Raw genomic sequence first — 20728 nt, 5'->3', positions numbered from 1 at the left:
CCTTTTATTTAGTGTACTGTATTACTCAATTTACTAATGAACTTTATTAGTTTCTAGTAATTACAGACTCCAACGAGTTCCATTTCTGCTGGTTTGACAACTCAGTTACGGGGTACGTAACAGAATGGACAGTAGAACTGAAATGAGTGGCTACCGGGCGATCCCGCTTTTTCAGGTGGATGGCACATAGGTGCTCAGCGAAGTGGTCTCCTAGTCTATATTGGGTCTCACCTACATGCTGGAGCCACACCAAGAGTACCAGATACAGTAGCTGACCCAAACAAATTCACAGGTGAAGTGTTGCCTCACCTAGAAGGATTGTTTGGAGCCCTGAATGACAGTGAGGGAGGAGGTGTAGGGGCAGGTGTGCACTTGTTCTGCTTGCAAGGAGAAGTACCAGGAAGGAGATCAGTGGGGAGGGATGAGTGGACAAGGGAGTTGCTTAGGGAGCAATTCCTGTGGAAAGCAGGTGGGAGGGAAGGATGTGCTTGGTGGTGGGATCCTGTTGGAGATGGTGTGAGTTACAGAGAATTATGTGCTAGATGCTGAGGCTAATGGGGTGGTAGGTAAGGATGAGAGTAACCCTATCCTGGCATTGCAGTGGGAGGATGAGGTGCGAGCAGACATGCATGAAATGGAAGTGATTACATTTTTTTCACCTTCTGTAGCTCTGCGAAATACAGTATTAACCTTTTAACAGTTGATTCTAATTTTTGATTTTTATGTGTTTTTTAAACTTTCTGTATAATTGACACTTCCCATATTTATTGCAATTCTCCCAAGCATTATTCTCAAATGCTATTATTTGTATAGGAGCATCTTTAGTGAATATTTTGCTTTTGTTTCCACCAAGCAGAGCAATTTTATTCCCCCATCAAGCATCAGGAATGCTAGCACATCAGTTGGGAATTTTCGACACCATTATCACCAATATTATGTTCCACTGTACAAATCAATTTTTCCTTTATAAGGAATTTACACAGGAAACAAATGAAATGTAAATCTAATTTAAATATTTTAGTTGTTACAATTCATCATAATTTAGCTTTGTTTTAGTTAAGTCTTAAAACTGTATATTCCATCCTTTAAGTCTTAACAAAATAGACTACTCTTTGTTTTCAGTAATATGGAATGTTTATATCAAATTTAATTTAACTTGTGGCAAGAAGAACATGGTTGTCTATTAATAGCACAGTAATAACTGGTCCACCATGTCTTTGCCAGTTGTACAACTGAAGCTATTAGATTTTATCTCTCTATCCTTGTATCCATGTATATTCCTCCTTTCTAAAGCTGTCTAGTTCATGTTATAAAGGCATTAATCACCTAGTTATGCAGTGTTTATTTTAATAATCTGAGGAATAATTTTAACTTGTTTTAATTTTAAACTGTGACACCTATTCCATTAAATGTTTGATTTTCTATCATGATGAGATGCCAATGCAATTTGAAAATATTACTTTTCCAAAAAGGAAGTAAGTAATTCTGTGAAAAGTTAGCCAAGCCACATTAATCTGGATCCTAATTTGGGAACCTCCAATTTGAAACAAGGCATCTAAAATGTTGAAGAATTTGCAAACAGTTTCTACAATCTCTATAATTTTTTAAAATATATTATTTTTACAAGATGCATTGTTACTTTTGAATCTGGTTAAATTTGGGATTAAAGTTTCATTAATAGCTGTTTTGTTAGTACATTACTTTGAGAAGTTGAGGTACAGCTCTGAGGCACAGCCTTAGAACAGAAGGACATTTCTTTAAAACGGAGATAAAGATGAATTTCTTTAGCCAGAGGGTGGTGAATTTCTGGAGTTCATTGCTGCGGACAGCTGTGGAGGCCAAATCATTGGGTATATTTAAAATAGAGTTTGGTAGGTTCTTAATTACTGAGTGTCAAAGGTTACAAGGAGAAAGCAGGAGAATGGGGTTGAGAGGGATAATAAGACAGCCATGATAGAGAGACTTGATGGGCTGAATGGCCTACTTCTGCTCTTATGTCTTAAGGCCTTAATCTCAACTTCGTATGCTCCCAGACAATATGATTTTAATTGATTTGTTTCTTTTGGGAAATGGTATCTTGCTTTTTCTAGCTGGGAAATTTCATTGTCCTAATACCTGAGGGAGTTTCAGAGTTTATTCAACATTTCTTATTTGTTTGCACATTTTGTGCATGTGTTTAAAAATTAGTTAGCTAGGGCTAAATGATGAGCAGAATGGAGTAATGTTTCTAGATCCTACTGGGTCACCTTGAGTCATTGGGCAGCAAGATTAATAATTTAAAACTTGATTTTCTTACACAATTTTCCATATTACGTTTTTTTAGGGAGGAAAAACAATTTAACTGCTGAAGAGATGGCTGATTTTTACAAGGAGTTTCTTGATACAAATTATGAAAAACATGTGAACTACAATAAGTAAGTAAATCTATCACTTTGGAGTTAGAGCAAACAATATACAGTGGCATGCAAATGCTTGGGCACCCTCTGTTCAAAATTTCTGTTACTGTGGCTAGTTAAATGAGTAGAAGATGAACTGATCTCCACAAGTCATAAAATTAAAGATGAAACAATCTTTTCAACATTTTAGGCAAGATTAGGTGCATTTGTTTTGTACAATTTTAGAGTGAAAGAAAGGAAAGGAGTACTATGCAAAAGTTTGGGCAACCCGAGAGATTTGAGCTCTCAAATAACTTTTATCAAGGTCTCAGCTTGTTAGGGCTGTGGCTTGTTCACAGTCATCGTTAGGAAAGACCAGGTGACAATGAACTACCTCAAGAGGCGCAAGCTGAAGGTTTTGCCATGGCCCTCACGGTCCCCCGACCTAAACATCATTGAAAATCTGTGGATAGACCTCAAAAGAGCAGTGCATGCAATTCAGCCCAAGAATCTCACAGAACTAGAAGACTTTTGCAAGGAAGAATGGATGAAAATCCCCCAAGCAAGAATTGAAAGACTCTTAGCTGGCTACGGAAAGCATTTACAAGCTGTGATACTTGCCAAAGAGGGTTTTACTAAGTACTGACCATGCAGGGTGCCCAAACCTTTGCTTTGGGCCCTTTTCCTTTTTTTAAATTTTGAAACTGTAAAAGATGGAAATAAAAAAGTAATCTTGCATAAAATATTAAATAAATGTGTCATCTTTAACATTATGCCTTTTGGAAATCAGGTCATCTTTTACTCACTTGGCTATTCACAGTAACAGAAATTTTGACCGTAGTGCCCAAACTTTTGCATGCCACTGTATAAGCAATTTAAAAAGAGGACTGAAGATAATTTAACAGCACAAGTTCTTTCATGCCATTTATGAATAAGTTCACTAATTCTTCAGTCGTCATAATTGTATGTTTCAAAATAATTAAGTAAAAGATTACCTATAATTTCTCTTCTTCACTACTTATCTGCCATTGAGATCTCTCTTTAATTCTGCTAGTCTTAAGGAAGTTGCTTGGGTGGAGTATAATAAAGGTTGAAACATCAGTGACATGTAAACGCCCTTGGCCTTTTCAAGGGCGTTTACCAAAAGAAAAGGTGAGGCTCAGGCCTCACCTAAGGAGAATCCTAATGAAGTGAACAACAGGGATTTGAAAACATATAGTGATTTTAAAATGTGCATTTGAAATTTGAAATTGAATTTGGAATCGTTCTCTTTAATATCCTTACAAATAATATTTTAAAACTAGAAAGCAGAAAGAAAATACTCAAAAATAATATGATAAATTGTTTTGCTGTAATGTATGTAACCAGAATTAAGTATCTTTTAACTTTGAAATATGTTGAATGTTGTTGGATTTTAAAGAACTTTCCCCCCCCCCCCCACCCCATCTTCCTTCAATAAGGGAATGGTACAGACGTAATTTTACTATCACGTGGTTAATGGGTCGAGCTGTATTGCAAAATGCTTGGAGAAGACTGAGACGGAGGAAGGAAATCAGACAATGAAGATCCTGTACTAGAAGCTAAACATTTTAGTGCTTGAATTTAATTGTTTTGTGAAAGTGCTTGGGTACTGGTGATACTCTAATGTTTCTCAGTGGAGGATTCTTAAAATACAATTGTGATCAAAGTATAATAAAACTTGTTATATGTTGTTTACATGGCATTCTATGTGCATTTTTCTTGTATTTTACCAGAGTACAATAATTGATTGCATTGCTCAGAAACTGAAGACCTTCAGACTAATTAAACAATCACTAATGAAACAATAACTGAACAATAACTAAAAATCGCTAATGAAAAAATAGAACAAATCTGTTATTTGCCACAGTATACAACCAGAAATCCATTGCTGTGATCTTTGAAAATTTAATTTCCTTAGTGAGGTCAAGGAAGAAAAGAGCATTCATCAAATTCATCACAATGTTACATTCATTTAGTTCTTCTCACATCCTCTGCATGTCCCAGAACATGATTGCTTGTAAAGTGTGTGGTAAGCAAACTGTTAACTGTTGTGTTCCAGAAGTTAGTTTATGAGCAGTTAGATCCCATACCAAGAAGATATGACCAGTTGATTTTTATTTTATTGTTGTTTGAAGTATAAATGTGAACCCGAATACCATGAGATCTTCTATACTTCATTAAGTAGTAAGGAATTTTTATAGATCAAATAATAATTAGTTGCAACATGCATCAATGAATTTTCTCTTTATGGCACTCTCATCCATATATATTTGAATTACTTAGTTATTATTTACCTTTCTATTAATAAACCAAAGGTTAAAATGTACAATTTAATGTCAGAAATGTATAGAATATACATCCTGAAATGCTTTTTCTTCACAACCATCCATGAGAACAGAGGAGTGTGCCAAAGAATGAACAACAGTTAAGTGTTAGAACCACAAAGTTCCCCCCCCCCACCTGCCAGCTCCCCTCCCTCCCGTACATAAGCGGCAGCAAACAAAATCCCCCCTCCCTCCACCAGCAAAAAAAAAGCATCGGCACTTGCCACTGAGGACTCAAGCGTGAGCAAAGCAATAGCAAAGACACAGACTTGCAATTACCCCAAAGCTTCATGTTTCACCCGGTATTCAACATACCACAGGCTCTCTCCCTAATAAGGGAGAAAGAGGTGTCTCAGCAAGAGGGAAGACATAACATCATAAATAAGCGAGTTGTTTGTTAAAAGTCTGCTACGTTGCTTTTTTCAAGTTTTGTGCCCAAAGATCTTGGGTCTCTGGGCATACAGCAGCAGATATTTCAACCCCGCCCCGATGACACATAGGTCTCCTTCCATGACTTTGACACTCGATCAACCTATCTCCAGAGCCCCAAGATCCTAGGCTTCCAAAGCCGAGCCGGATTCATAGGCCGAGCCCTTGGCATGCCAAACATAAATGGCCGGTTATGAAACCCCGATAGCAATTCCCATTCCCGCAAAGAACCAAAGTCAGCGTGTAACTCCAGGTCAGGGTTTTCAAAAGAACCCTGAAAGGGAAAAATAAAGATATTGAAGATCAGAACTGACATCAATATAAGAAACTTTAATGCTTAATGTTAGTAGTGTAGTATTAACTTATCAATGTTTAAAACTTGACCTAAATCCCAGTCACAAAGCTTACTTGTTAAATCCAAAATGCATACTTGGCACCTAAATTACCCAAAAGAATACTATCTAAACTTTTAAAAATTAGTGAAAATTGTTGATATTTGCTTGAAATATTGAGCTGCACTGGTGATTAAATATTTAAAGGTTAACTGGATGTATCTACTAGTGATTTAAGATGTACATACTGTACTTTATGCAGTTTCTGTTGTACATATTAGGAATGAACATTTTGTTTCTTAACCTGGTTTGCCAGTTTGCCGCCAAAAGTGGAGTACGTCAGTAGGGGGCAACAGATTCTACCAGATGACCTGAGAAAGTCATTGCATATATTCAAAACATTTATTTAGTGTTAAGGGTGTATTATGTAACAGAATCCTGCATTTAAAAAAAGTTTTATTTCAATTAAACAGTTTTTCTTGTTTTGTTTACAGTTCAACTGATCATTATGAAAGTTTAAAGGTAAAATAAAATCAAGTCAAATGATTTTATTAAACTGAAAAAAATCTTAAGTGACCTGTTATTTTCACAAATATGAAGAATAGTTATGTAGCATTTAAATTGATTTATCACTTGACTGGTCATTATTCCTCCTCAGCCATCTTAGCCAAATATAAAATGACAAGGAAGGCCAAGTATGATTATAGATGTTGATATGAAGTATTTATATATTTCATGAAACTGCATGTCTCCAAGTTATTCTTTTCTTTTTCAATCTTTTTATTAGTTTTTAAAAAAAAACATAACATAATATTATATTAAATAGGTTATGAATACAATAGATTTGAGATTAAGTTGGTAACAAGATAACAATATCTTATTAAACTGTCAGCGAAAAAGGATCATACAATATCAATCTAATCTATATTGATTATACATGAAAAGATTAAAAATAGTCATCAAAAGAAAAAAAATGTAAAATATAAGAAAAATTGTATATTTAAGGAAATAATAAAAAAAATAAACCTAAACTAACATGGGCAATAATAATATTTTATAAGTATATGATAGTGTCAACAACTCCGGAACTCCATACCAGAACAAGAATAATAAGAGTTAAGGTCTGGAAGAAGTCAAATTAATTCATATGAAAGTGTCGAATGAACGGTCCCCAAGTTTCTTCAAATTTAATTGATGAATCAAAAATAGTACTTCTAATTTTTTCTAAGCTTAAACAAGAAATAGTTTGAGAGAGCCACTGAAATGTGGTAGGAGGATTTATTTCTTTCCAATTTTGTAATATAGATCTCCTGGCCATTAACGTTACAAAGGCAATCATTCGTCTAATTGAAGGGGAGAGTCGACTATCATCTTCATTTGGTATACCAAAAATTGCAGTAATAGAATGAGGTTGTAAATCAATATTCCAAACTGAGGAAATTGTGGCAAATATGTCCTTCCAGTAATTATGTAAGGTAGGACATGACCAAAACATGTGGGTCAATGAAGCCATATCTAAATGACATCTGTCACATTGAGGATTAACATGAGAATAAAACCGAGCAAGCTTATCTTTAGACATATGAGCTCTATGTACAACCTTAAATTGTATTAAAGCATGTTTAGCACATATAGAAGAATTAACCATTTGTAAAATTTTTTCCCATTTTTCCGTTGAAATATTGTATTGAAGTTCTTTTTCCCATTCCTGTTTAATTCTACCTGATATCTCTGGTTGTATCTTCATAATCGTATTATAAATAAAAGCCACTAATCTCTTCTGACAGGGATTTAAAGTAAAAATCATATCTGAAAAATCTATCAAAGTTGAATTAGGAAAGGATGGTAAAACTTTATACAAAAAGTTTCTAATTTGTAAATATCTAAAAAAATTAGATTTAGGTAATTTAAATTTGTTAGAAAGTTGATCAAAAGACATCAAACTACCCTCAGAAAAAAGATCGCAAAAACATATTATACCTTTCCTTTTCCATATACTAAAAGCTTGATCTGTTAAAGAGGGTTTAAAGAAAAAATTAAGTAAGATAAGGCTATCAAGAATGAAGTTTATTAGATTAAAAAATTTACGAAATTGAAACCAAATTCGTAATGTATGTTTGACAATAGGGTTAGATATCTGTTTATTAAGTTTAACTAAATCAACAGGGAGAGAAGAGCCAAGAACAGAAAATAAAGAATATCCTTGTGTACCATTACATTCTAAATTTACCCACTGTGGGCACAATGGTAAATCTAAATCTAATTTCCAGTATAATAAGTTCTGAATATTATTCGCCCAATAATAAAATCTAAAATTGGGTAAAGCTAAACCACCATCTTTTTTAGATTTCTGTAACTGTCTTTTACTTAATCTGGGGTTTTTATTTTGCCACACAAATGAGGAAATTTTTGAATCAATGCTATCAAAAAAAGACTTAGGAATAAAAATTGGTAAGGCTTGAAATAAATATAAAAATTTCGGTAAAATCATCATTTTAACGGCATTGATCTGACCAACCAATGATAAGGATAAGGGAGACCATCTAGTAGTAAGTTGTTGAATTTGATGAAGCATAGGTAAAAAATTCAATCTGAATAAATCTTTATATTTCTTGGTAATTTTTATACCTAAATAAATAAAATTATCAGTAACAATTTTAAATGGTATCCTGTCATTCAGTAAAGTTTGTGCATTTAAAGGGAAGAGTTCACTCTTACCCAAATTTAATTTGTAACCAGAAAAACTACCAAATTGAACCAACAAGGATAGAATAGCGGGAATAGAATTATCAGGATCAGAAATATATAACAACAAGTCATCAGCATAGAGCGATAACTTGTATAATTTCTCATTACGGGTAATACCAGAAATATTAGGGGATTCACGAATAGCAATGGCTAAAGGTTCTAATGCAATATTAAATAATAAAGGACTTAAGGGACAACCTTGTCTCGTACCACGAGATAATTGAAAAAAAGAGGATCTATAATTATTCGTAAGAAAGTTATTCTTTAAGAAGCATTGTATTTCTAAAGTTGCATTATTAAATATAGCATAATATGAAATACCATTCACAACAAATCTGCATTATTTACAAGTACAAAAGGAAAAGTGCTCCCACCATGGATTGCAGTAAAGAAAGGATTGGTATTAGTTATTATTGTACAATGACACAGTGAAAAGTTTCCCTTGTATTGCTTATACAGATCAAATCATTACACAGTGCATTGAACTAGAATAAGGTAGAACAATAAAAGTGCAGAATAAAGTGTAAACCTGAAGAATTACAGTTTAGGTAAACAAAGTATAAGATCATAATGAGGTAGATTGTGATGTCAAGAGTCCATCTTATAATACAAGAGGTTCATTCAAGTGTCTGATAACAGTGGGATAAAGGCTGTCCTGCAGTAGTATTGAAAATTATCATATGGGAAGTGGTTGAAGAGATAAAAGAACAGACCCAGGTGTCCAAAGGGAATACTGTCTTTGAAAGGCTGAAAGAGGAAATCAGATGAAGGTCTGTCTGATGATGTGATCTTGTTGAAGGTGGTAGAAATTAATGTGTGAAGGTTGGTAGGTGAAAAGTGAGGACCAGAGAATTGTATTCCTCCTCTGTTTAGGAGGAGGGGGTATGAGAACAAGAGATAAATGCTCAATGGTGTTGTTAAGAATGATGGAGGGAAGCCACAGTTCAGGAAGAAGAAAGAAATCTTAGAGGCACTCATGTAGAAAGACTTATCAATGGTGATTGAATACTGGGAAAATGGAATAGAGTATTTACTGGAGGCTAGATGGAATGGACAGGAATACAGGTAGCTGTGGGAGTATGTAGGTTTGTAATCACTAGCCTAACTCCTGAGATGGAAACAGGGAGATCTATAAAGGGAAGGAAGAGTCAAAGATGAACCATGTGAAAGTAAAAGCAGGATAGAAAATTTCAATTTCTGATTGAATGTGAGAAGCAACATCAATATGGTCATTAACATAACAGAAAAAGAGTTCAGGAAATGAAGCTGAGTGGAATTGAAGCATGAACTAATCCATGTAAAAAGCATTTGGAATAATGTCCAACGTCTTGCTAAGGTCAATGTAGCCTACATCCATCCAATGCACAGGCCTCATTCACCTATCTCAAATAATTCAATCAAATAATGTCATGACCTTCCTAAAATAAATTTCTGCTGATTGTTCCAGATTCATTTGTGCCTTGCTTAATAAATCTTCCAGAAGCAATTCTACTTATCCCTTTTATAGAAAGGATATGCAGGCGTTAAAGTGGGTCCAGAAAAGATTGAGAGCCTAGATTAGAAAGGATAGGATTGTTTTCTTTAGATAACACTAAGGTTTTGTCCTTTGTACATTCAGGAGTGTTGTGGATAAGATATCGGTCTAGAGATCTGAAGGTCACTGGTTCGAGCCTCAGCTGAGGCAGCCTGTTGCCTTGCCTTGAGCAAGACACTTAACATTGCTTTGTGACAACACCTGTGCCAAGCTGCTTGGGTCCTAGTGCCCTTCTCATGGACAACATCAGTGGCGTGGAGAGGGAAGGCTTGCAGCTTGCCGGTCTTCCATACAACCCCTGGAAACCTTCCAAGGCGCAAATCCACAGTCTCGCAAGACTAACGGATGCCTATATACATACTGGAAGCATATTACATAATGAGGAATCTGGATAAAGCGAATCGTGGAGGGCTCTTACGTGTAATGATGATGTCAAGGATCAGATGTGATAATTAAAAAATGAAGGGTACATGAGGAAAAATCTTTTTTATGTGGCATTTCTTCATGAAATCAAGAATGCACTAGCTGAGGATATGGCAGAGGAGACACCTCCCATTGTGGCCTTCAAGAGGGAATTAGATAAATATATGGGAAGAAAATGTCTTAGGCTATAGAGTCAAGTCAACTTTTATTGTCATTTCGACCATAACTGCTGGTACAGTGCATAGTAAAAATGAGACAATGTTTTTCAGGACCATGGTGTTACATGACACAGTACAAAAAACTAGACTGAACTACATAATAAAAAAAAAACAGAGAAAGCTACACTAGACTACAGATCTACACTGGACTGCATAAAGTGCACAAAAACAATGCAGACATTACAATAAGAGGAAGCGTAGTGACAGAATCGGAGAGTGGCTCTTCGAGTTATGAAGTCATACATGATTCTATATCCGTAAGCATCCATGTGTGGCACCTAAGTCAAAGTCATTGGCTTCTAATTATTTAATTTATTACCGCTACTTATTTTTAAACAGTGATATAATGTTAGCACGTCTCTGGTGTCTCTACCGTTGCCAAAGTGGATTGAAAAGTTTTAATGCTGAGGATGCGATTAAGTGTGAAAACCGTCTAGCCCATTGCTTCAAATCGTTATGTCCATTCTTTCACATAGAGTACAACAGTAGTCAATTGATTTGGAAGTACAGTAACCAGGAAGCTCGAATCTGGACGAACTCAGTAAGTCGAGCAGCGTCTTGGGGGCGGGGATGGCGAAGAAGGGAGAATGAATTGCTGACGTTTGGGGTTGAAACTCTACATCAGGACGCCATTGTTCTTATGAAACTGGGATGTAACTGCAGACCGAGTGCTGAGTGTCCCCAGTTTAAAGGGGCGTTGCCGGTGTGAATGCAGCCGTGCTCAGCGCGGTTTGTGGGTGAGGATGCCGATGCCGATGCCGGCAGCGGGCGGGCGGGCGGGCGGTGTCAAAGCCACCGGGCTGAGCACTGTGGGTAGGGAGGAGGCGCCATCTTTTACTGTGAAACCACGGGAGTCGGGGCGTATCGTGGTGGGTGGGCATCGTGGAGAAAAATCTGGAACATTGGCGTGAACGGTACTATCTCTTCCCTATCACAGGAGCATATTATGTCCCCGGCTCAGGGTGACATGACGTCCTGCTAGTTTGTCGCTGCTGGTTGACTGCAGTTTAACCGGCTCAGGGATCCAGCCCCGGCCCGTTTGTCGGGAGGAAAGCGAAGGGCACCGCATCACCGGCCCCGTTATCGCCATCTCCCCAACGTGACAAGAAAGGCCGCCTGCTGCGCAACTCCTCACGGAGACTGGACCGTGATCTTGAAGCAAACGGCAACCGGTTGTACACTTTGACGGACGGAGGTGAGGATATGGGATGTCGACTCGCTGTTTTGATTGTTGTCTAAGCTGTTGATGTAATGAATCTTTGCGGAGCATACGGCGAGGTTTTGCATCATTGTTTTCCTTAATCAGTGAAATGAGTAACATGCACAGCTGCAGGTTTACTTTGAGGCTACTGCTGTGCTGACGTTCTTTTTCTGGAAGCGTCCCTGGATGTTTCGATGTTTGACAGATCACTTAATTATATTTCTGCGTTGAATTTTCTTTTAGAGCTACCAACGTCACGTAACTGAATGTTTTACATGGTAGGGCAGAGCATGTCAGTGTATTTTGCGGCCTGTCCGAGGGGCTGGCGGTGGTGTAACTGACTCATTTCCTTGTAAAATGAGAACACCAGTGACACTTGCTTTACAGAGTAACTGCTGCTTGTATCACTTGGCGTGTTCAGCAAATCTCGTATAGAACTGCTAGCGGCTGCGGTTTGAAATTGTCGCCGCAATCTGTTCTTAGTTGATGTTGTAATTGCGGAAAAATAGTACAAAGTAGAAAGTAAAGAGTACAGAATATATAAGAAGGCAGCTTCAAATTTAACTGCCGTACGCAGCAATATCAATGGAACGCAGCCAATATTTCGGATCAATTTTTACATCAGAACCTATCATGGAAGTTAGCCATAAGCCTTTACAATTAATAATTGTGACACAAAGATGCAGCTCGACCGTTAGTTTATGCAACTTTCAGATCTTTGATTCTAAGCTCCATGAATCAAACGTTTTTAAAATATATACAATGAAGAATAATATGGCACACAGATTTATGAGTACTACAGATTTAGATGGTGTTTATGCAGAATTTGGATTAACAAACTCATACTGGCTACCGTGTTCCTTTTGCGAGTGTACATGCATCCAGGAAATTGTCTTTGTTATGGCATGTGATAGCTCATGTTGAAACTGAGGAAACTAAGTAATCATCTGAAAACAAGTTTTCTTTTCTGTGGGCTATGCTAAGGTTGGTGCTGCTGAGGTCTTTTTCACAAAAAAAGTAATGAGAGTTTAGACTGATGCTGCATGTGAGCCCATCACTGAATTCAAAGCAGTGATTCTTGTGGAATTGCCAGCCTACTCTTCTTCCACAGGTTCATAAATGGCAAAGAGCTGATTAATATATTTGACAACCAGATAAAGGGATCTTGCATGGTTTTGTTTAGCCAAGGAAAGTTGGCTGATCTTACCATGCTCAAATAAGAACTAGTGTCCTTGTTGAGGGAATTTCTGAAAATTTGGCATTGTATTTTCCAAATAGATGGGCATTCTTAATATTCATTTGACATTTGATTTTATTACATTTGCCCGGTTGGCATACAGAAAGAAGTGCCTGGCTGCTCACTTGTTGGTTGAATTTCAATTTAGGTTTGCTTCAAATTACTTTGGAGTGGCCCTAGACAAATTATGGTTTTGGGTAATAGTTTGGGATCTTGCAAGAGAAATGGCAGCATCTCTGTCTATAAGTAACAGCAAGTTCAAGATTAAGGGAGGGGAAGTCCTCATTAAGGGATCAGTGGTGGAAAGGATGGGTAGTTTCAAGTTCTGGGTCAGCATTTTAGATGATCGAGCTGTGGGCCAACACATTCATGCAATCATGAAGAAGGCATTAGTATGTCCCTTCCCTCGGACAATCTACATATTGACTCAAGAAACCTTCCTTCGCTAAGAAAGTCCTAGTTCAAAATTTGGGGATGTTGAAGTCACTCTCTACAACAATTCTGTTTTTATATCTTTCTGTGATTATAGCTACATAATTGTACCTCTATTGCTGGCATAGTATCAAAATCAAATTTATTATCACAGACATATTTGATTAAATTTATTGTTTTATGGCAGCAGTACAGTACAAGACATACAAGTTACTCTAAATTTCAGAATAAGGAGAAAGCATTCATTGAATCATGGGCTATTCAGAAATCTGATGGTGCAGTGGTTGCAAACATCGAGTGTGGGTCGTCAGGATTCCTGATGGTAGTAATTCAAAGAGGGCATGTTTTCAATGGTGATGGTTTTTAATTATGAATGTTACCATCTTGAAACACCATCCCTTGAAGATGTCCTCGATAGCAGGGAGGGTTGTGCCCATGATGGAACTGGCTGAGTCTACAACTCTCTGCAAACTGTGCATTGGAGGCCCAATACCATACTATGGTGTAGCTAGTCTGAATGCTTTTCTATAGTATAAAACCATAATAGTCATTTTTCCTGACTCTGCTTGTATCGCCTTGCTGGATAGGTTCTCCAAAATGTCCCCTCTACTTGTAGATGTAACATTCTTTCTAATTCATAATGTAACCTTGCCACATGTCAGAAAATGTCGAAACCCAGGAATGATGGGCTACCAATCCTGATGTTCTGTAATGGTTACAGCATTGCAGTTCCATGTACTAATCTACACTTTAAGCTCATCTGCCTTACTCAGAATCAGAATCAAGTTTAATATTGCTGGCCTGTGTCATGAAATTTGTTAACTTTACAGCAGCAGTTCAATGCAATACATAATATAGAAGTATAAATAAATAGTATATTGAGGTGCATAAGATCATTAGAGGTATTGGTCGTATGGCTAGTCAGAGGCTTTTTCCCAGGGCTGCAATGGCTAACATGAGAGGGCGCAGTTTTAAGGTGTTTGGAAGGAGGTTCAGAGGAGATGTGAGGGGTAAGTTTTTACGCAGAGAGTAGTGAGTGTGTGGAATGGGCTGCTGGCGTTGGTGGTGGAGGTGGATACAATAGGGTCTTTTAAGAGACTCCTGGATAGGTACATGGAGCTTAGTAAAATAGAGGGTAACCCTAGGTAATGTAAGTACATGTTCGGCACAGCATTATGGGCTGAAGGGCCTGTATTGTGCTGTAGGTTTTCTATATTTCTGTATGTATATTGGAGATTAAAAAATCATGCAGAAAACAGAAATAATAGATATTGAAAAAATGAAGTATTGTTCACGGGTTCAATATCCATTTAGGAATCAGATGGCTGAGTGGAAGAAGTGGTTCCCTGAAACACTGAGTGTGTGCCTTCAGGTTTCTGTATCTCCTACCTGATGTTAACAATGAGAAAAGGGCATGCCCTGGGTACTGGGATCCTTAATAATGGACGCTGCCTTTCTGAGACACCGCTCCTTGAAGATCTCTTGAGTACTTTGTAGCCTAATACCCAGATGGAGCTGACTAAAATTACGACCCTCTGCAGTTTCTTTCCATCCTGAGCAATAGCCCCACCCCCATACCAACAGTGATGTAGCCTGTCAGAATGCTCTCCTCAGGTCATCTCTAGACATTTTTGAGTGTTTTTGTTGACATACCAAATCTCTTCACATTCCTAATGATTTTATAGTTGCTATCTTGCCTTCTTTATAGTTGCATTGATGTGTTGGGACCATGTTAGGTCCTGGGAGATCTTGACACCCAGGAACTTGAAACTGCTCACTCTCTCCACTTCTGATCCCTCTGAGGATTAGTATGTGTTCCTTCATCTTACCCTTCCTGAAGTCCACAATCAGCTCCTTCATCCTACTGGCATTGAGTGCAAGGTTGTTGCTGCAACACCACTCCACTAGTTGGTATATCTCGCTCCTGTACACTCTCTCACCTCCATCTGAGACTCTAACAATGGTTGTGTCGTCAGCAAATTTATCGATGGTATTTGAGCTATGCCTAGCCACACAGTCATGGGTAAAGAGAGAGTAGTGCAGTGGACTAAACACATGCCCTGAGGTGCACCAGTGTTGATCATCGGTGAGGAGAAGGTATTATCAGCAATCCGCACAGATTGTGGTCTTCTAGTTAGAAAGTCAAAGATCCAATTGCAGAGGGAGGTAGAGACCCAGCTTCTGCAACTTCTCAATCAGGATTGTGTGAATGATGGTGTTAAATGCTGAGCTATAGTCGATGAACAGCATCATGATGTAGGTGTTTGTGTTGTCCAGGTAGTCTAAGACTGTGTGAAGAGCCATTGAGATTGTGTCTGCCATTGGTCTATTGTGGTAATAAGTAAATTGCAGTAGGTCTGTGTCCTTAGGCAGGAGTTGAGTCGAGCAATGACCAACCTTTCAAAGCATTTCATCATTGTAGATGTGAGTGCTACAAGATGGTCATTAAGGCAGTTCACGTTACCCATTTTAGGCACTGGTATAGTTGTTGCCTTTTTGAAGCAAGTGGGAACTTCTGCCTGTAGCAGTGAGAGGTTGAAAATGTCCTTGAATACTTCCACCAAATGGTTGGCACAAGTTTTCAGAACCTTACCAGGTACTCCTTTGGGGCCATCCACCTTGTGAGGGTTCACCCTCTTTAAAGACAGCCTAACATTGGCCTCCAAGACAGAGATCACAGGGTCATCAGGTGCAGCAGGGATCTTCACAATGGGCATAGAAGGTGTTGTGTTCATCTGGTAGTGAAGCATCGCTCCCATTCATGCTATTGATTTTCGCTTTGTGTACTGTCTTGCAAACTCTGCCAGAGTTGACGTACATCCGATATCACCATCAACCTTGTTCAAAATAGTCTCTTCGCCCTTGAAATAGCACTCTGCAAGTCATGCCTTGTTTTCTGGTACAGACCTGGGTCACCAACCTTAAATGCTACAGATCTAGCCTTCAGCAGACGACGTACCTCCTGGTTCATCCATGGCTTTTGGTTCGGGAATGTACAGCAAGTCTTTGTAGACATACACTCATCCACACAGGTTTTAATGAAGTCAGTAACAACAGCAGCATACTCCTCCTGATTCAAAGATGAATCCCTGTATACAGTCCAGTCCACCAATTTAAAGCAGTCTTGTAATTGCTCCTGTGCTTCTCTTGTCCATACCTTCCTGGTCCTCCCTACTGGTGCTGCATTCTTCAGTCTCTGCCTGTACTCAGAGTAGAAGTACAGCCAGGTGATCAGATTTCCCGAAGTGAGGACGTGGAATACTACGTTAGGCATTCTTGATGGTAGTGTAACAATGGTCCAGGATGTTGTTTCCTTTGGTATTGCAAGTGATCTATTGCTGGTAATTGTTTACTGATGTTTTTTCAAACTGGCCTGGTTAAAATCTCCCACTTTTGTATTAAAATAAATACATTTCAGACCATTAGTCCCACCATGTTTATTAATCTGACCCTGTCTGTTCTTCCAAATGAACTTGCTTGACTTAATCTCTATAATCGATCTCTCCAGCTACTCGGATTTACATTCCTTTCCACATTAGTTGAATCCTTCCCAGGTGGCACTAGCAAACCTTCCTGCACAGATGTAGTGAAGTTGATCACTGCTCACTTTCCCTTGCATATCTCACATGATCTGAAATGTAATTTTTTACATGAGCAGGCATAGTAAGTCATTGATGGAAATTTGATTAATCTTTTGCAGCATAGTTGCTAAATATTTGATTTTTTAATCTTAAAAGATTATTTAGCATTCATTACAATATAATAATTTTTTTTGTCAGTAAAAATGGCACTGACTGAATTTAAGAAGTGATGCCTTTACTGGGGACTGTTTGGTTTAATCTAAAGATGTTTAGGTTAAATATATAATTAGCTACTGAAATATAATTAGCCTGTTGCTTTGCCAAAAGGTGTTGTGGAATAGCAGATAAGAAATCACAGCCCTAAATTACAACAAAAAAAATTGGTAATCAACAGTAAAAGGCATCATTATTGGGGGAGAAAGTGGCTTTCAGTAATGTGATATTGTTCTTTTTATTATACAGTTAACCTATTGTAATGAGTATGATATTTAGCTCCCTTGACATGCTAACATATGTATTTCCCAAATGCTATATAAATGCTAGGTGGTAATGGATGGAGCTGGAGGGATTAACTTTATTTCTGTGAATTCAGAGAAGTTGCCTTTCACCATTTTTCATATTTAAAGAGTACCTTGAATTCTCAGTTTGGAAATGAAATGGCTAATCCATGGAGATATAAAAGTTTCTGTGAACTGCACTAAATAGCCAAGGGAAAACTGAGTGGTGAACAGTAATTTAGTGCAAAGTGTTCTGTATTAAAGAAGAACACACAAAATGTTGGGGGGAACTCAGCAGGCCAGGCAGCATCTATGGAAAAGAGTACAGTCGATGTTTCAGGCAGAAATCCCTTCAGCAAGACTAGAGAAAAACAGATGAAGAGATTTAAAAGGTGGGGGTGAAATGTGAAGGGGGGTGAAGTAAAGAGCTAGAAAGTTGTTTGGTGAAAGAGACAGAAAACCATGTAAGAAAGAAAGGGGTGGAGAAGTACTAGAGGGAAGCGATGGGCAGGCAAGGAGGTAAGGTGAGGGGGGTAAAGGGGATAAGAAACGGTGAGGATGTGGGGGTGGGGGGCACTACCGGAAGTTTAAGAAAATGATGTTTATGCCATCAGGCTGAAGGCTACCCAAACGAAATATAAGGTATTGCCTCATCATGACAGTGGAGGGGCCCATGGATGGACATATAGGAATGGGAAGTGGAATTAAATTGGGTGGCCACTGGGAGATCCCGCTTTTTCTGACGGAAGGAGCGTAGGTACTCAGTGAAGTGGTCTCCCAATCTACAAACCCCATTTCCAGAAAAGTTGGATATTTTCCAAAATGCAATAAAAACAAAAATCTGTGATATGTTAATTCACGTGAACACTTATTTAACTGACAAAAGTACAAAGAAAAGATTTTCAATAGTTTTACTGACCAACTTAATTGTATTTTGTAAATATACACAAATTTAGAATTTGATGGCTGCAACACACTCAACAAAAGTTGGGACAGAGTTAAAATAAGATTGAAAAGTGCACAGAATATTCAAGTAACACCAGTTTGGAAGACTCCACATTAAGCAGGCTAGTTGGTAGCAGGTGAGGTATCACGATTGGTATAAAAGTAGCATCCATCAAAGGCTCAGTCTTTGCAGGCAAGGATAGGTCATGGCTCACCCCTTTGTGCCAAAATTCATGAGAAAATTGTTAGTCAGTTCAAAAGGATCATTTCCCAATGCAAGATTGCAGAGAATTTAGATCTTTCAACATCTACAGTACATAATATTGTGAAAAGATTCAGAGAATTCAGGGACATCTCAGGTCGGAAACCACTGTTGAATGCGCGTGATCTTCGAGCCCTCAGGCGGCACTGCCTAACAAACTGTCACTCTACTGTGATAATTATAGCCACCTGGGCTCGGGAGTACTTGGGAAAACCATTGTCACTTAACACAGTCCGTCGCTGCATCCAGAAATGCAACTTGAAACTGTATTACGCAAGGAGGAAGCCATACATCAACTCTATGCAGAAACGCCAGCAAGTTCTCTGGGCCCGAGCTCATCTCAGATGGACCGAAAGACTGTGGAACCATGTGCTGTGGTCAGATGAGTCCACATTTCAGCTAGTTTTCGGAAAAAATGGGCGTCAAGTTTTCCATGCCAAAGATGAAAACGACCATCCTGATTGTTATTAGCGAAAGGTGCAAAAGCCAGCATCTGTGATGGTAACCATGAGGAAATCTGCAGATGCTGGAAATTCAAACAACAACACACACAAAATGCTGGTGGAACACAGCAGGCCAGGCAGAATCTATAGGGAGAAGCGCTGTCGATGTTTCAGGCCGAGACCCTTCGTCAGGACGAACCGAAAGGAAAGATAGTAAGAGATTTGAAAGTAGTGGGGGGAGGGGGAAATGTGAAATGTTAGGAGAAGACTGGAGGGGGTGGAATGAAGCTAAGAGCTGGAAAGGTGATTGGCAAAAGTGATACAGAGCTAGAGAAGGGAAAGGATCATGGGACGGGAGGCCTCAGGAGAAAGAAAGGAGTGGGGGGGGGAAACACCAGGAGGAGATGGAGAACAGGCAAACAACTAACTATGTCAGGGATGGGGTAAGAAGGGGAGGAGGGGCATTAACGGAAGTTAGAGAAGTCAGTGTTCATGCCATCAGGTTGGAGGCTACCCAGCTGGTATATAAGATGTTGTTCCTCCAACCTGAGTTTGGATTCATTTTGACAATAGAGGAGGCCATGGATAGACATATCAGAATGGGAATGGGATGTGGAATTAAAATGTGTGGCCACTGGGAGATCCTGCTTTTTCTGGCGGACTGTGCGTAGGTGTTCAGAGAAACTGTCTCTCAGTCTGCGTCGGGTCTCACCAATATATAAAAGGCCACACTGGGAGCACCGGACACAGTATACCACACCAGCTGACTCACAGGTGAAGTGTCGCCTCACCTGGAAGGACTGTCTGCGGCCCTGAATGGTGGTGAGGGAGGAAGTGTAAGGGTAGGTGTAGCACTTGTTCCGTTTATGAGGATAAGTGCCAGAAAGGAGATCGGTGGGAAGGGATGGGGGGGACGAGTGGACAAGGGAGTCGTGTAGGGTGCGATCCCTGTGAAAAGCAGGAAGTGGGGGGGGGGGGGGGAAATGTGCTTGGTAGTGGGATCCCGTTGGAGGTGGCAGAAGTTACGGAGAATTATACGTTGGACCTGGAGGCTGGTGGGGTGGTAGGTAAGGACAAGGGGAACCCTATCCCGAGTGGGGTGGCGGGCGGATGGGGTGAGGGCAGATATGTGGGAAATGGGAGCGATGCGTTTGAGAAAAAAAATTGTGAGTTGTTGCTGTGCCTCAGCCAGGTAGAGGTCAGTACACCAGACAACAACAACAATAAAGGGGAGAGGGGATAAGCATGAAAGAACTGTAGAGATAAAGAAGCAGAAAGTTGAAAGGGGAGAGAGGCAGAGAGGGACCTGGGATAGGAGGAGGGGGAGGGAATTACCAGAAGTTGGAGAATTCGATGTTCATACCAAGGGGCTGGAGACTACCCAGACGGTATATGAGGTGTTGCTCCTCCAACCTAAGTTTGGCCTCATCATGGCAGTAGAGGAGGCCATGTATGGACATATCCGAATGGGAATGTGAAGCAGAGTTGAAGTGGGTGGCAACCAGGAGATCCTGTATGTTGTGCCGGACAGAGCTGAGGTGCTTGACGAAGCGGTTCCCCCATCTGCGTCGGGACTTGCTGATGTAGAGGAGGCTGCACCAGGAGCACCGGATATAATAGATGAACCCAACAGACTCGGAAGTGGAGTGTTGCCTCACCTGGAAGGACTGTTTGGGGCCCTGAATGGTGGTAAGAGAGGAGGTGTAGGGACAGGTGTAGCACTTGC

At 39.2% G+C, this 20728-nt stretch overlaps 2 protein-coding genes across 8 annotated transcripts in view; both read left to right on the top strand.

Moving 5' to 3' along the window:
- Positions 1-4091, top strand: part of LOC132386428 (cytochrome c oxidase assembly factor 8) — a 70207-nt gene extending 66116 nt beyond the window's left edge. The window contains exons 6-7 of the mRNA XM_059958702.1: positions 2324-2414; positions 3836-4091. Of these exons, the coding sequence (XP_059814685.1) occupies positions 2324-2414; positions 3836-3938 (194 nt within the window). The 3' untranslated portion in view covers positions 3939-4091. The remainder of the gene's footprint in view (positions 1-2323; positions 2415-3835) is intronic.
- Positions 4092-11222: 7131 nt separating this feature from the next.
- klc1a (kinesin light chain 1a) overlaps positions 11223-20728 on the top strand; it is a 95103-nt gene continuing 85597 nt past the window's right edge. For 4 of the 7 annotated variants that reach the window (XM_059958602.1, XM_059958565.1, XM_059958587.1 and 1 more), the window contains exon 1: positions 11225-11599. The gene's annotated coding sequence lies outside the window, so the exon portion shown is untranslated. Of the gene's footprint in view, positions 11600-20728 lie in introns of all 7 variants that reach the window. The other 3 variants (XM_059958569.1, XM_059958578.1, XM_059958564.1) reach the window with 2 other exon arrangements.

The sequence above is a fragment of the Hypanus sabinus genome, chromosome 2, assembly GCF_030144855.1.
Source record: "Hypanus sabinus isolate sHypSab1 chromosome 2, sHypSab1.hap1, whole genome shotgun sequence".
In the NCBI taxonomy this organism is placed as follows: domain Eukaryota; kingdom Metazoa; phylum Chordata; class Chondrichthyes; order Myliobatiformes; family Dasyatidae; genus Hypanus; species Hypanus sabinus.
The sequence above is the reverse complement of the archived record's forward strand: the minus strand, read 5'-3'. Positions and strand labels throughout refer to the sequence as shown.